The 16953-nt window shown below is 35.5% G+C and overlaps 1 protein-coding gene across 1 annotated transcript in view; it reads right to left on the bottom strand.

Moving 5' to 3' along the window:
• LOC147079460 (uncharacterized) overlaps nt 1–16431 on the bottom strand; it is a 179382-nt gene extending 162951 nt beyond the window's left edge. The window contains exon 1 of the mRNA XM_085941231.1: nt 15941–16431. Within this exon, the coding sequence (XP_085797357.1) occupies nt 15941–16047 (107 nt within the window). The 5' untranslated portion in view covers nt 16048–16431. The remainder of the gene's footprint in view (nt 1–15940) is intronic.
• Nucleotides 16432–16953: the final 522 nt, after the last annotated feature.

The raw sequence follows: 16953 nt of genomic DNA, 5'->3' as shown, positions 1-16953 counted from the left end.
GTCTTTACCTACCAGAGGCACCTAACGGAAAAATACGAAAATGCATATATGATATAAATAAAAAGGATGTCAAGTTATACACATTTATATTTTTATAAAAATCGATGTTTTTTAAATTATTATTATTAAACTGGCGCTAGGGGCCGTTCAGGTCCATGGCCGACTGCACAACGTTTCTCCAGACATCTCTGTCCAGCGCTCTCTCTTCCCAGTTGACTATCCCCAGCCTTTCCGCATCCCTTTGAATGTTGTCCGCCCATCTCCGTCGAGGGCGGCCAAGAGGTCGAGTGCCAGCTGGTGTGCCTTTGTAAATCCTATAGAGAGTTCTAGATCTTTCAGATCGTACAACGTGGCCCGCCCATCTGAGCCTTCTTGACCTCAGAATATTAGTGATTCTAGGTTGGTATCGGTCGAAGAGCTCAGCGTTTGTGCGGATGCGCCACCGGTGGTTCTCATTGACGGGTCCAAGTATTCTCCGGAGGATTCTGTTTTCAAACACTTGGAGCGCCTTTTCTTGTTTTTCTGTTAAACCCCACGTTTCACATCCATACATGACGATTGGCTTGATGACCACGTTATACACCCGGAATTTCGTTTTGATGGACAGCATTTTGGACCTGAACAGACGACTCAGCGCGAAGTACGCTGCATTTCCACTTCTCAGTCGGTCAGAGAGCTCTAGGGACATTTCATTTTTAGAGGTAATGTTGGAGCCCAAGTACTTGAAGAGAGAGGTTCTCTCGAACGAGGAGTTTCTTATTCCAATGTTTCCAGAGGGTTCAATGCCTCTTGTCATTTTCAAATACTTGGTCTTTCCCACATTTACTCGTAGGTTCAACCTTTTCGCTGTGTCCTCCAGAGGAGTGAAAATATCTCTGACTTCTTCTTCAGATTCTCCGAGCACCACCAAATCATCTGCGTAGCCCAATATTTTATGGGACCCATTCAGGGTAACTCCACCTTCTGCTTTCAGAGCTTCTCTAACGGCTTTCTCTAAAGCTAAGTTGAACAGCATTGGTGATAAGGAGTCGCCTTGTTTTAGTCCTGCTGTCACCTTAAAAGATTCTGATATACTACCTTGCATATGAATTCTACTTCTGGATCCGTCCATGCATACTTATATTATATTTATAAGTTTTGACGGTATTTCAAATTCTTTCAATATATTCCAGAGAGCTTCTCTATCAATAGAGTCATATGCGGTTTTAAAATCTACAAAGAGACAGTGTACATCTTGGGCGTATTCCCATTTCTTTTCAAAGATTTGGCGCAGTGTAAAGATTTGATCGGTAGTACTGCGGTTTCGTCTAAAGCCGCATTGGTAGTCACCAAGAATGTTTTCGGCATATGGTAGAATTCTTTCGAGAATAATGTTCGACAGAACTTTGTATGCAGTAGGAAGAAGAGAGATGCCACGGTAGTTTGCACAGTTGAGTTTGTCCCCTTTCTTGAAGATAGGACAGACCAGTGATTCTTTCCATTCTTCAGGGATCTTTTCTTCCTCCCATATTTGTTGCAGTAGCTCAAGCATGGCACTAAGAAAGGTTTCTCCTCCATGCTTGAGAAGCTCCGATGGAATATTATCGTTTCCTGCCGATTTGTTATTCTTTAAATAACTCAGTGCTCCCATCAACTCTGCCTTATTTGGTGGCGGCATAAGAGGTTCTGCTGTCGCGATTTCTGGCGATTCCAAAGGTTCATCTGGTACAGAGCGTTGAAGTAATTTTTCAAAATGGGACTTCCATATGTTTAGCACTTGCTCTTTGTTTGCCACTATCTGACCCTGTTGATCTTTGATTTGTAGCGTGCTAGGTTGAAAGCCTCTTTTTTCAAAGCTCACTTTCGAAAAGAATGATCGAGTTTTATTTCGTTTTGCTTCTTCTTCCATCTGCTCAAAATTACTTTTGATGAAGCTTCGTTTGCACTTTCTCAGATCCTTTCGGACATTTTTGCACGTCTCGCTATATCGTTTCTGTGCTTCTTCGCTCTGCGTATTTTGCAGATAGAGCGCTCTTTCTGCTCTTCTCTCCTCCACCATTTGTCGGCAAGTGTCGTCGTACCAAGGGCACTTTACTTTCTTGGGTGCCAGTCCTATCGAGACTTCCGCAGCTTTTACCATTCCTTCTTTTAGTCTCTTCCACCTCTCATCGATACTCCAGGCTTCTCCTTCGGTGAGTTTTCTGATTTGGTTTTTTAACTCTTTTCTGTAGCTATCTCTTCCGTTTGGAGTTGTCAGCTTTTCTATATGGTACTTCACTCTCGTCTTCGCATTTGCGTGGGCTGTCTTTTTAAGTTTTTCCCTAAAGGTTGCTATCGATAAGTTGTGGTCCGTATCACAGTCAGCGCCTCTGTAGCTTCGAATGTTTTCAATAGCTTATTTAAATTATGAGTTAGTCAAAAATCTCTTAGGTTAAGCATAAAAAACTTAATAAACTAAATTTTAATAATAAATATTACCATAAAATTTAAGTAATAAAGTGACAAATTCATATTTTATAACATTTTTTTTATAATTGTAATTTATCTTTGACTTAAAATAAAAAATATTTTACTTTTTAATGTTTTCAGGTACATACTCGTATTTATTAATTAATACTGTTGAAATTGTAAATTATCAAAAAAATGTCTCAAATTGCAAGCTTCGCATTTTTCCGCTAGGTGCCTATGGTATGTAAAGTTACCGTTTTAAGTATTGATTACTCATTTTAATACACAAATAATTCGGAATATGGTGCCTTAAATGGACTCCGGTAAATGTGCTTTACCAATGTATCCATCTGCACTGTACCTAATTACGACGAATAGTCACATGACTGAAGTGACGTTCGTTAACGTTAGCGACCGGTTTTGTATATTTTTCTAGATTTTTTCTAATGCGTATGTTTTTATGGTGTTATATTATGCTTAAATATTGTATTTTATACGTCGAATAAAAAAATAGTTTACCTATTTAAAATGTTTGTATCAATACATTACGAACGTCATCGTACATTAAGACGCGGTCAGATCTTCAGGGAATTAGATCTTACGTAAAAATGAGTGGACGCTACTGCGTTGGGATATAGCAGAGCTTTCCAACCAGTTTGCAATTTTTCAATTTCAATTTCAATTTATTTATTTTTTTAACATATTGTGGACATTACAAATTATAAGTATAAGACGTTCACAACATGACATTTAGAAACAAATATATATAAATATAACAGTATTACATAAAAAAAGAGATAGATGAGTAGATAAATTAGATAGGTACAAGGAAGTACACCGGATGAGTTAGGCAGACCCTATTTTAAGAATTTATAAAACAACCTCCACCTAAACTCATTCTCACGTAGGTGGAATATATCAACACCCGAAGCAATTTCGTTGAACATAGTTATCGCCCTCCCAATTGGCATTACCAGTGGCAGGTTGGTTCTGCACCTTGGGAGAATAAACAACTGATGGTCTCTATTTCTAAGATAGTTATCAGGGACACACAGGTCAACACTGCCCAGAATGGCAATGTCGCGACGAACGTAAGGTGACTTAAAATTTCACGTAAATTCTGATGAAATTTAATTTTCCAACAATTTTTTTCTACCCGTGTATTGTAAAAAAGCGTCATCTTCTTTGATGTTTTTATTTTAAATGTAATACATGCATTGATAATACACACTTTTACGTTTTCGACTGTTTGCTAATTCTTTATGTTGAAAATTCATTATTTATTTGTGAAATGATCAGTGACGTCACGAGGGCAGACAGGCTATTTGTTGTATAGGGGCGGCACATTATTATTTTGAATGCCGTCCTCTTTCATTTTTAATTTAGAATTGTCTGCACATTTGCACATAGGTACTGTTACACCCATGATTATTAGGCTTCTCTCGATAGTCTAAATTACGTAATTATTAGGTGTAACCATGTCACCTCCTAGTCAACAATGGGCGTACGTGCATCAAAAATTACTTGATTAACTGTCAAAATGTTCAACATGCACTTAGCACGTAAGAATTGTATCTAATTATAATAATAGTATGTCAGAGAAGAATGTGATTTGCCAAATAAAAGAGACGAAAGCCAAAGGAATTTAATAATAAGAATAATAAGGAGTATGTAAGGGAAGGATGGCAACACTGCTCGATAAAAAAAGTCAGTCTAGGGTCGCCATTTAAAGAGTGAGCATCGGCCCTCACGACTCGGGAGTAGAAAAACAAATACAAATCGAGCATGAAAGTGAAAAATGGGATACGGAGTGAAAGGCCATAGATTAACACGATTCATCAGTGAAACGGCAAATAATTTTCAACTATAAGAGCGACGAAATTTTGGACTCGCTGGCATTCGGAGAGAGAACGTCTAGCTGGGAACACGTCAATTTGTTTCGTGATGGAGACGGGGGTATTTATTCATAAATCGTGTAAAGATGACTAAAAACGATACCCATTTACTTGAAAAAGAAAATATGTCAATAAATATATTATTATTGTTACTAATAGAACAATAAACAGAACATTAAATGGATGCATGTTGGATTTATATGACAAATTATATTTCGTTCGGCATGCGTCATTTGCACCCGTGACCCGCAATCCGCGCATCGCCTAGCCACGATCTTTTTAGACCATGCCTCAACTAAGGTATAGCCTTAAGAGTTGTGAACGACAATAATTATTAATAACGAAACTAAAATTAAGATCATAAAACATTTGGAAGTGTAACTAACATGAGTAACCTAAGAATATAAATCGACCAAAATAAAACGAGTTTCATTTAATCCTACCATGAAACAGATAACAATTTAATATTTTGTGAATCCCGGGTCCTACTAACATCCCGAACTAACCACAGGACCCGGGATATCTCAGTACCTACTCAACGACTTTGTTATTTATTTTCGTCTAATATCTTAAATAGACAAATAAACAAAAAAAAAAACATACACATTACACACCACCTAATGAGAATTAGACAATTTCCATGAAACTTACTCTCAAACAGTGGTTGTTAGGTGAGATTAAGAGGTGTGGAAGCACCCCTGTGACAATTTTAGTTGAGCGACAGACCGTGATTACAATACAACAATAGTTATGTTATCAGGATTTTTATGTTTCGATTATTTTTGTAAACTAAGAAGTCGATATTTTCCAATGAAGCAACCGTATTGTTCGCTTTACAAAAAACCGACATTTTTCAAAGTATTTAAGGCGCCCTTAATAATGCGACGCCCCTATGCAACGCATAACCTGCCTACCCCCATAGAAAGTCACTGAGTTTATAGTAGCCATCTTTCAGCGTATAATATTAACGTTTCTATGGCTACCAATTCACCCATACTAAAAAAACACTAGAATCGTCATAAAGTGTTATAGAAAATATCATATTATAAAACCCTTTGGAGACCTAACTTTTGACCTGGTTATGTTTTCAAATTAAATGTGTATCATACGTTAATTTCAAAGTCTGAAAAAGTGCGGGTTTACTAGTAAAAATTCTTCTGTATGCCGCGAACATTTTACAATCGGCCAGTTTCAAGAGGTGTAGGTAGCCTGTTAAGATTCGACATATCTGTTTTCATTGAACTTAGAATACAAATTACAGGTGGTGTTGGTTAGTTTTTAAAATGATACAAAAGATTTATTCATATTTTTTAATAGGTACCAACAAATACTTGTTTTTGTCCGACATTTTGCAGATAGTGACGGTTAGTTTTTAAAATTGAATTAAAACCTACCTAAATCAAACCATAATGGTTTAGGTTAGGTTAGGTGCCTATGATATGGGCGATCCGACAAAATAATACTACTAAAACCTTTTCAGTCATGCTTATTTGTTATCGTTGAATTAAGAATACAGTCATGTGGTGTTGGTTAGTTTTTTTAATTCATTAATCCCTGCCAAAACCAAACCTCAATCGATACAATTATTCTTCTATCTATAAAATATGTATGGTTTAATGGTATAGTTTTAGATATTTTATAGATAAATTAATATGTTTTGACTATTATGCCCTGGATTTGGCAGGGTTTAATTGAATTTTAAAAACTAACAAACACTATTTACACATTATAGTCTTAGTTCAATGACAACAAATACGTTTGATATAGTGTTTCGTGACTTCCGTGAAAAAAGTTGGTGAGCACTGAAATCGAGAACCAGCTGACGGAGAGTGTGTAGTGTGTGACTAGTCGCAGGTGGTGCCAAATTGAAGGTGCCAAATTGAATCCGCGCCCAAACTGCTCCGTTCTTAACTCCAAATAAACATGACACTATTTTAACTACACCTTATTTTTATTCAAAGTTATTTTTGTAGATGTTATGTAGAATAATGCATTTCCAGGATTACGGGCTATTGATTTAAAGCCACACCAAAAACTTTTTTTAGGGAAGAGCTTTATTGAATCATTATATAAATTAGTGTTGAGTTAAACGCATGTCCAACGCAGGCATGTATTTAGGAATTGAAGCGTGAAAATATTAAAAAAAATGTAAGTACATTCAGTTGTAATGTAATATAATTGCATTGGTGTTTTGAAGGGAAACATTAACCATTTATTTTTTATTTCCTTGCTTAACCCATTGGAGAAGGGTGGAGGTAGGCTGTGGATATTCGACGTAAATAGTGCTCACTAAACTTTGTCAGTCATACGTATTTGTTTTCATTGAACTAAAAACACAAATTACAGATGATTTTTAAAATTTGATTATGCCAAACAATAAAAATAAAAAAAATATTCTATCTATAAAATATTTTTTTTACTTAATATCTATTATGGTTTGCAATTATTAATTGAATTAAAAAAACTAACCAATACCATCTGCTATCATTTGTATTCTTAGTTCAATGAAAACAAATACGTATGGATAGTACTGACAAAGTTCAGTGTGTACTGTTTATATCGGAATTCCACAGCCTATCTCCACTCTTTGTCACTGGCTTAACCAGCTTACGTGAAAATCGTTTTCAAACCATGAGGAAAAGCCCACGTGATCTCGTCGTATCACGTGATTTGTATTGAATCACTTACAGTCTGCCACAAGCGTGAGAGAAAGAGAAGATGTGAATTCCCACGTTCTATGTTGAAGCGTAGTTTCTCTTTACCGTCGTGCAGTAGATTCTTTGCACAGTAGAGGAAGGTTTGACGATGATTGCCCAAAAGAAGACCAAAAGTTGTCATTTTCTCGATGTAGGTAAATTGAGTATTTAGTTGTAATGGTGAAAGACAAGTGTTCTTAAGGGCGGACATGCTCAGCGTAGGTAAAAATGGAGCTTTTATTCCATTTTCAAAGCATGATCCTGGACATTCTTTAAACGTTGTAGATAATCTATTTATGTAATTTTGAAGCCTTATTATCCTTTATATTTATTTTAAACATTTTATGACTGCATAAAGTATTTTTATTACATAAAATAGTATTCTTTTAAACCTCTCGCTCTAATGTTTTAGAATATAGTCATATTTCAGTACATGCTTGTGCAGTGGTGTTAAGATTTTTTACATTTATTGATTTTTAAACGCATTTATAAAACCATTAGTATAATTTATGTCGACATTATTATAGTGAAATATTTACGATAAAAAATTATATTGATAATCTCTGTGATCCCAAATTTGACAAGGATTAGGCATTTTATTATTCAAAAAATGGGCAAGATTAACACATTTGAAGATAATTCTAAAGAGACTAATTATAAGCTATGTCTTTGACCATTCAAGTGTGATAAACATCCTACGAATAATGATTGCTTTATAACAATTATTGACCTAAGAATAAGGTAGTGATTTTTTGAAATACGCCATTTCTTTTGGCATTCCCCTGTAGTTAAGCTACAACATACGGCCGTAGACATAAATTAACAGACAATAATTAAAGTAGGGAGTAAAATGATGTTAACGTGCGTGTTTGAACATTTTGACCTACGTTGAACATGTCCCCCCTTAAAGTAATTTAAGTTAAAGTTAAGTGTTCTTAAAGTTGTTTTCAGTCAATTAATATAATACGTCTGTTCACGTTGAAGAATATAAATGGGATAGTGCGGTAGATCACTTCTAGTTTTGATACTAGATAGGATAGTAGATCACCTCCTACACGAAGTTGCGCATGTCCAGTTTATAAAATACGCGACATGTAGATTGTTGTGGTTTGATAAATATGTCGATCACTCTAATTGATAAGAGTTTTGTACTATTCCACGGGAATCGGTTTTTGCGACCCGGGTTTCACTTCTATTTCTCGGGTTCGATATATTAATAGGTACATAATACATATGAAAATGTCGTAAGGATCAATATCGGTCAGAACTTTTATCTGACATTTTAGAAACGGTGTATCTTCGATGACTTTTAGTCAGTGACGTCCCTAGACAAAATGCCGCCCCTGGACAGCGCCAAAATGCCGCCACATTTTTTATACAGTATTTTGTATAATCCGTGCACTAGTCGTTTCTGGACACCAAAGACGTCGGAGGGCAATGGAATTAAACTAGACATCGCGTACACGACAAAAAATACAGTCTTGTTAAACCTTTTATGTTAATTAATCCATTTTGTTTCCAACCAGTGAGCTGAATTTGTAATGTACCTAAATATGTTTTCGTTATTACTAAGTTTAAGTAGTTATGTATATATAATATTATATCAAATGATTCTCCTCGGTTTGCCGCCCTTTGAGTAACTGCCTACCCCCACGGAACGTCACTGCGTTTAGTTTCCTGTCAATTTTTTCCTTTCGACTTTCTACTATCGAATAACGATTCCCTTATACAAAAGATACAATATACCTATTATTGTATTAACTCGAAGTTGAGACAATATAAGAAAGCGTTGATTGTTTTAAAAATAAAGCCCCGTGTGCATTTGTTTTTTGGAAAATCTAAAATTATATATTATAATATAACACTTTAATGGCTTATTAAAATAAATCTCTATAAAACCCTCTTTAGACCAATAGATTTTGAATCGGTAGGGTATAAAGTCTAAAGTTTAGGTGGAGATCTTTGGAAGAAACATATTATTGAGAAGGGTCACCGGAATCTTATGCGGTGGACATGGTATGTGGCGAGGAATTGAAGTAAATGGCCCCACCACACCACATCCGCCCCGTATCACACCGGATCTTAATCGGGTGTATTATAGAACCCTACGTTTGGATGTGGAGAATCGGTATTTTTATGACTGGGTATGTCTCAGGATCAGTTACCCAAAGCTGAGGTCGACATGCAATTATGTGTGCTTTAACTGAAAATTTACAAGGGAAAAGTTATAAAATTTAATAAGTAACAAAAGCTAATATAAAACTGCCATACAGTCTAGTAAAGAAATCTTCACGTCGAAAGTATGACACCGCACATTTTCTAAATGCAACAAATTTGGCCTGGAATGTGGCGAGGAATGTATAACCACGAATTGTAGGCGTTGTAAGCTGATCCTTTGGACGCCTCACATATTGTGAAAGTACGGAAAACACCGTTGGCCCGGCCATGTGTCGAGAATGAAAGTCACCCAACCATCCGAGAGGCTCTTTTTCAATAGACTAGGAAAGAAAATCTAGACTGGTGTGATTTAACTACACACTCATCAATAACATAAAGCCTACCTACCTTAATAAATCTATATTTAAAATAACCTAAAAACACTACAGAGGTAAAAAATACCAACAGAAATTTATATTTCTCCCTGAATCAATGGACTCATTGTTCTGTAATAAGATTTACATACAGGGGCGGATCAAGTCAAGCGGAGGCCCTGAGCGGTAAAAATTTCGGGGCCCCCAAATTTAAGTTAAAAAAAAAAAAAATTTATACAATATAGAAACTCTCATTAATTTATTAACATAAATATAACAAATGTAATAGAAATAAAATTTAAAAAAAATGCTTTATTTCTTGCTAATTCGTCAATTATTTTGGCAGTGTCAATTCGGTTTAAAATTTCTTGCTCTATATACAAAATGGCCGTACTATTTAATCTTTCTTCTCCCATACTACTTCTCAAAAAAAAATACACGCTTTAAAACAGAAACTACATTTAGGAATGTGCAAGACATTTCTTTGGCGGCTCGATAGTCGATGCTCGATGTCTGGTGTGGTTTTAATAGTGTCCTTGTTTTTTTTAAAGAAATATTAAAAAATTGTCAAATTCATTTTCAAAAGTACAAACATCAATGTCCGCTTTGTAAATATCCATCAACTTTTTTATAGCGTTATTTTTTTCTTCCATTGATAGATTCCAATAAAAAAAAATATTCGAAAAGGCTCTAAGTATAACTATTTCATATGTTTGTGTTCTTTGAGATAGTTCTGCCTTGGTGTAGGTAATCACATATGACATAAAATGAATTTACTTTGAATTCATGTCCGACTTCATTGTTTTCATAAAAAACATTTTTCTTTTTTATTGTCTGCGAGTTTCGCCATATTCATTATTAAAGGATAATCCTGATAAATCAGTTGCCACTTTTTCAACTTTTTCATATTCTTCTCGGAAATTATTGATGAAATTTTCTAATGACTTCAGTAGGATAGATCCTTTCAATAGTTCGCATTCCACTGTTTAATAGCGAGACCCGCTATGTCCGAGATCGTAATAACCGAGTTCGACTGTATATCAATATATTCTCATTCTGTCTATCGAATCTTTTACTAAAAAATACAAAAAAAGGCTTGGTACAATCCGAAGTATGTTTGTATGAACTTTGATGGCTTTTTTTTGAGGCGTCTGACAACAGTCTACCTACGTCATATTTTATATGAAACGAGTAATGCTTTGGTAATAAAGCCTATCTACCCACAGCAGGCAAGTTCCGGTTGGCCAATCGCACAAGAAGTTCGAGCCGCAATTTTTTTTACCGCAAGTTTGATTCCCTGTTCGGCATAACCAGCGCTCGAAATGGAAAAGTTTACGAACCGGAGCGCTCGACAGTATCCTGAAGATATTTCCAGAGACAGTTATCAAATTTTATGTGTATTTCATAAAAATAAGTGTGTTAGATTTTCTGTTATGGCATAGGTATGTAGCACAAATGGTTAAATTATTTTTTCGCTTTATATTGGAGCGGTAATTTTACCGATTTCACCAACAGGAACGGCGTTCCGGTGCGCTTTGGTCCATTTCGAGCCCTGGGCATAACCAGGAAACTCAGAAATAATGGGAACTGAAATACCTAACGGGTGTAGAGAAACAGGCGAACGATCTCGAATGTGGATGAAAATGGGATAAACTTAAACACGTCTTAAGAATACGCGTTCGCATTCGTTCTAACAACTGCTCTCGTTTTATGCACTGACGCTCATTCAATATTGGTGTGTACACACATTATTGCACGTCTATAATGTGTGGTTCATTTTCGTAGGACACTCACACATTCAAAACCGGGCGTCAAAATGTAGTGTATTGGGATATAGCCTATCTGAATTATATTTATTAATCTGTTCTGTGGGCATAACTTTTTTTGTAAAATAGCTATTTTATCCATGTCGACTTTTTTAGTGAAATATCTTTTATAAAAAAGGAAAATATAATATTTTATGTTACTTGAGTAAATATTGTACCAGTAAAATACTGAAGATGAAAAAAATATGGCTGTTTTTTTTTCAGTTACCTACAACAGCCTTATTCCAACATGCACCCTTCGCCACTGCTGTGTAGACCAGTTAGTAGCCCTGAGATACTGCATTTTGAAAAGAAAGTTCACTATCCGAATGAGAATGGCTTCAACTCATGCTAAGTGCTTGGACGATTGTAGGTTAAAATCAAATATCGCCTAGCTCAGGGGTCGGCAGTCTGTCAAGTGAGAAGAGCCAAATTTTCAAGGAAATATGATAACAAAGGTACCAGAGAGCCGCATACATATATAATATACATATTTATTTGGATTTAGGGGGGGGGGAGGTTCAAGATTTTTTTTATTAAAAAATGAATTAGACCGGCGTCTATGCATCGCTTTTGATAGCCTTACTTACATTTGGCAAATAGCTACTTATTTTTAATTGAATACATGATTGTAAATTTTCATCCGTTATTCCGCTTCTAAGTTTATTTTTTATTTGGTTCATAGATGAGAATTTTTATTCGCATATATATTATGTAGAGCCAACGATTGTGAGAATACCAAAAGCTATTTTTTTAACGCGTCTTATGTTTCAGACAAACTATTTCATGTATCAAATATTATTATTGTTTCTATTTTAGGCAGTTGTTTTATAATTTTTCTCTTTCGAGTTCTTTCAAGCGGCTAGTCAGATCTGTGAATTTGTTGCTCCACAATTCCTTGCTTTTTAAATCTATTAACTGCAACTTCAGTGAACCAGCATCTGTGTCGAACGGTGTTAAGTTAAGTTCATCGACATTTATTTTGAGAGCACGTACGATAAAATCTAGTGTAGTCTTATTTGCTCTGAACTGGTGAAAACGTTCACCAAAACTGTTCTTCATTTTTCTTAATACGTTATAAGGCTGCTTGAGATGAGGTGAAATTGGAGTTTATGTTTGAAGAGCCGCAAACGTCTATGCAAAGAGCCGCTTCTGTCTACCCATCGCCTAGCTCTAATCGATGCTTGCATTCTGACGGTGCTGCTTTGACGAGAAAGAAAGAAAGTAACGAGAAGAAAATAGAGCAAATCATGCAGCCTGTCATCACGCTGAGAGCGAAGAGGCGACGTTGGACCTTGCTGGGCCACGTGTTGCGGACGCCTAAAGAGAACTTTAGCCTGGCTTGCCTGTCCTTCAAACAAACCAGTATTCCGGCGTCCTTGATGGCATCTACCTACATGGTATCTACAGAGTATAAATATACGGCGGAGTTACGTGATACTGGCATGAGACCTGGAATGACGCAAGAAGGCTGGCGAACGACAGGAATTCTTGGAGGCGCCGTGTGGTGTCCATATGCTCCAGGAAAGGGGTGGACATGGACGAAAAAGAATAATTATTATTACTAGCAGAGCCAGCTGTTTCGCTAGCCGGCAAACGCTGATTATTCAATATAGCAGGGCAAAATAAATGTGCAATTATTCATAGTAAAGATAAATAATAGTAAAGATCCGGCATAAATAGTGCAGACTAAACTTTATCGGTCAAACGTTTTTGTTTTCATTGAACTAAGCCTACAACGTGTAGATAGTGCTGGTTAGTTGTATGGTTTAATGGCATACTATTAAATATTTTATAGATACCTAAACGAATATTTCCTGACCATTATCTACTATGGCTTGGATTAGGTAGGGTTTAATTGAATTTTAAAAACTAATGACTGACAAAGTTTAGTGTGCACTATTTATGTTAAATCTTAACAGCCTACATGCAGTCCTCGCCTCTGAGGTATACCTATTATATATTACGAATTTTGCTAGTTTATTAGTATTATTGGTATCATCATGAAATAGAGATATTCTCAAAAAATGTTATAGGTTTTGTAGCTAACACCCATGTCTCGTAAAAAAACTGTTACGAAATATCTTTGTGAGGCGGCCAAGATCCACATAGGATTGAAGAAAAAATATTATATACATATGCATAATAATATTATCATGATGCAGGTAGTAACGCATTTAATTATTGATTACAATTTATTACAATAATTTCAATATTATTCTCTATAGTTTTTTTTATTTAAATTAATAATGTGCTCGAGCACACGATACGTCATAATCTACATTCATTTATTATTATCTAAGATGCCAAATTCGATATTTGAAAATACTCCAAATATATAAAACTATTATTTCGTTTGCTCGTCTCGTACCTGTTCTGACAGATAATCTTACAATTAATAAATTAGCCTTGTAGTCCTATTAGATTATATGGATTATATTTTCGATATAATTAGTGGGAAAATGCGTAGTTTATAATGGGTAAAACTTATTAAATGCTATTGTGGTATTCATATATATCTATATAATTTTAAGGATCGTTTTTGCTTGTGACTCATCAAAGAGTGTTATTATGTATTGTAATTTTGTAAAATAAAATGTCGCAGAATCTCTCGAATTTCATAGGAAATTCGATTTTTAACATTAGATATCTTTTTAAGTAAGTGGGTAGGTACCAAATTTCTTGATAATGTGCTCGATTTAACCTGTAGGTATCGCGTGTGTAGGTAGGCATTGAAGTGAAATTCTAAAATAATAACAATGGTGGAGTTTGCGCATTTTTACAACGTTTTTATTAGGTTGTATTCTTATTTTTCCGGTGGTTGTTTATCCAGTACAAATCTTGCAATCGATTTTTAACTAACTTTCCGACTAGCTAGATATTTGTAACTTTTAGAATATATCAGAATACGATGCCAATCCATTCTTTTAATACTTTTAGCCATCTTTAAGTAGAATTGAATTTATTTCAGTTAATTCTGTTTTGTATGAAAAGTTATTTCAGAAGAAATCCGTAATCCAATCCACTATTATTGGTTGATAGGGGGTCTGGGGTCCTAGCAACTAAATTATTACTATTTACGTGCATTACTATGGAAATCGATATGAATTGTCAAAATGACATTTCAGTATTATTTATATCAAGTAAGTACAATTTTTTTGATCGTTTAATCTAGTCAAGTCAAGTTTATATGATTCAACAGAAAATTTAAAAACGTTGTAGGTATATAAAAAGTTCTTTTTATCTTGTAATTATTTCGTTTGTTTTCCAAGAGATTTTAAGATAACAATATTGTGAAGGATTATTAATGTGGTTGGTAAACTTTGACAATCTTTCCGGGCAATTACGGATATTAATAATTCCATAATAATAATTGTATTTATTACATAAATTCAAAAGCCCCCAGACACATAATTATAAGCAGAATCTAATTTCTTTGGACATAATGGGATTTATTATTTATATTTAATAATACCTAGACAGGTAGGTACTCTAAACGTGATGATTGTGCATTGCATTTTACCGTATAGTTGTATTATTAATTACAAATCGCAATAAAACATTTTTAGCATGATTTAATTTGAAAAGCCGTGACCTAGTTCTAATTTTTTATAATGTCTCTGGGTAGGTACGAGATTAATCATTTTTCAAGCCAACTTGTAAATATTTTGTTCTGGCAATTCTATCAAAAAATAATTGAAACATCTCCACTCCTGTTACTCAAGATTAAGTCGGGTATCGGCTGGACATATTATCTACGCTTTAAATAGTTTATAAAATAATAATATAGCAATGTTGTGACGAGAAAGCAAATGACGTTTAGCAGCTGTCCATGCCTTCAGCGCCATTTTGAATAGTTTCGTACCTATCTTTAAATCTCTCGATTGGGAATCACGTCTTGTTCAAATGCTACAATTATTTCGTATGTTGTTTATTGCATTTACTAATCTAACATCACATGACGTATGTATGTACATTATATTTAATGTTATCCAACAATACGCCTCAAAATAAGTTGACGATTTATTTATTTTTCCAGGCAAATGAATCCGTTCGGCACGGCAAACTGTTCTTAAAATGGAGCAAAATTATACACTGGTATGTCTGCTATTATAAATACACACGAGGGTTCCACGACTAATACATCTACATTGTTCGTTACCTTACGACTATTATTTTAATCTCTTGTAGGTATAGTCATGATTTTTCCAAAAGTATGTAGTTACCTACACACGTAGGTACTAACGATTTCTTAGGTAGGTATCTATGAATTGTTATAAGTGTTATAACTTATAACATAATTTATACGCTTGTCATGGTGTAGGTAAAATATTTAAATAATGGTACGGCGAAGCTTTCCGAAATAAATTCTCGTCTCGAACACAACTATTATTAAATTCAGTATATTTATTTTTCGAACGAGCTAAATCTTATGACATGCACCCAACATATTTTCGTATACAAGTTCCAGCTCTGCGAAAGATCCAAAAGTACAGCGCTACGTCAGATCGGTGTCCAAGCAAATGCACCACGGATTATGTAAATTGGAAAAACAACAATAATATAATAATGCAGGATCGACTCACCAGTGAAATTCATAAGGTTCGTCCCCGGAAGAGGGAAAGTCGACGGCGAGGAGAAGGGGCTGGCCCTCGGCACAGGAGACCAGCAGAGGCTCCTCGGGGGGCTGCATCACGACCGGCGAGAGGCACTTTATGTCGTCACGGGCGCAGTGGCCATCGTCCTTGCGAGAACCGACGCAGGTTTTATTAGCGATCGACGGTCCGGCGAATTACGACGCGCATTGCAAACTATCTAAAAATAAATCCTTAAAAATATTGTCAGTCGCATCATCGCGGACGCGCGCCCGATAGATAAAAACCGTTTTGTTTAAACTTATATAACTGAATAGTGTACTTTCGACCAGATATTAGTTATTTTCTATGGTATCCGTTCGTGCAGGGTTGTCCCGAGAGAGGATAGACGTTCGGCTGTTTATTTCGCGCGGTGGGTCGGCAGAATCGTCCGTCGGATTGTGATTGTGACGTGTGAAAGTGGTCGCCGGCCGGCTGAGAATGAAGACGACGGCGGCGAGCAGAGTGGAGCGTGAGCCGACGCGCAGCACGCCTCTCTCTCATCGTCCAAATAATTCTGCCGGCTTCTTTTAGACGGGATGCTAAAAGCGTCCCGGCTGCAAACATGCTCTGTCAATCAAATCACACGGAGGCTTTTCATCAGCGCTCATGCTGATGTGTTGATGGTTCATTATCGACGTCTTTCGCGACTTCACACTGCGAAAACATCTCGATTGTCTTCCTATAACATAAAACCTACTCTACTGCAGTCTAGTTAGTATCATACCTAATAATATAATTTTGAATCAAATGAATCAAAATTAATTTAAAAAAAAATACATTTCACTACCTACGAATACTATGTTTTGGGAATTTAATTTAATTTCAATTTCAATTGGTGAGTGAACTTTGTATCATTCCATAGGAATATAATATACTTATATTATGTATGCAAACGAATATCAAAAGATTAAAGTTTATTAGAGACCTAACACAGTGACGGCCCCTGAGGGCAGACTGGTGAT

Source organism: Rhyacophila brunnea, unplaced genomic scaffold (assembly GCF_057557595.1).
Source record: "Rhyacophila brunnea isolate RB1 unplaced genomic scaffold, BYU_Rbru_1.0 scaffold_1, whole genome shotgun sequence".
NCBI classification, from domain to species: Eukaryota; Metazoa; Arthropoda; class Insecta; order Trichoptera; family Rhyacophilidae; genus Rhyacophila; species Rhyacophila brunnea.
The sequence above is the reverse complement of the archived record's forward strand: the minus strand, read 5'-3'. Positions and strand labels throughout refer to the sequence as shown.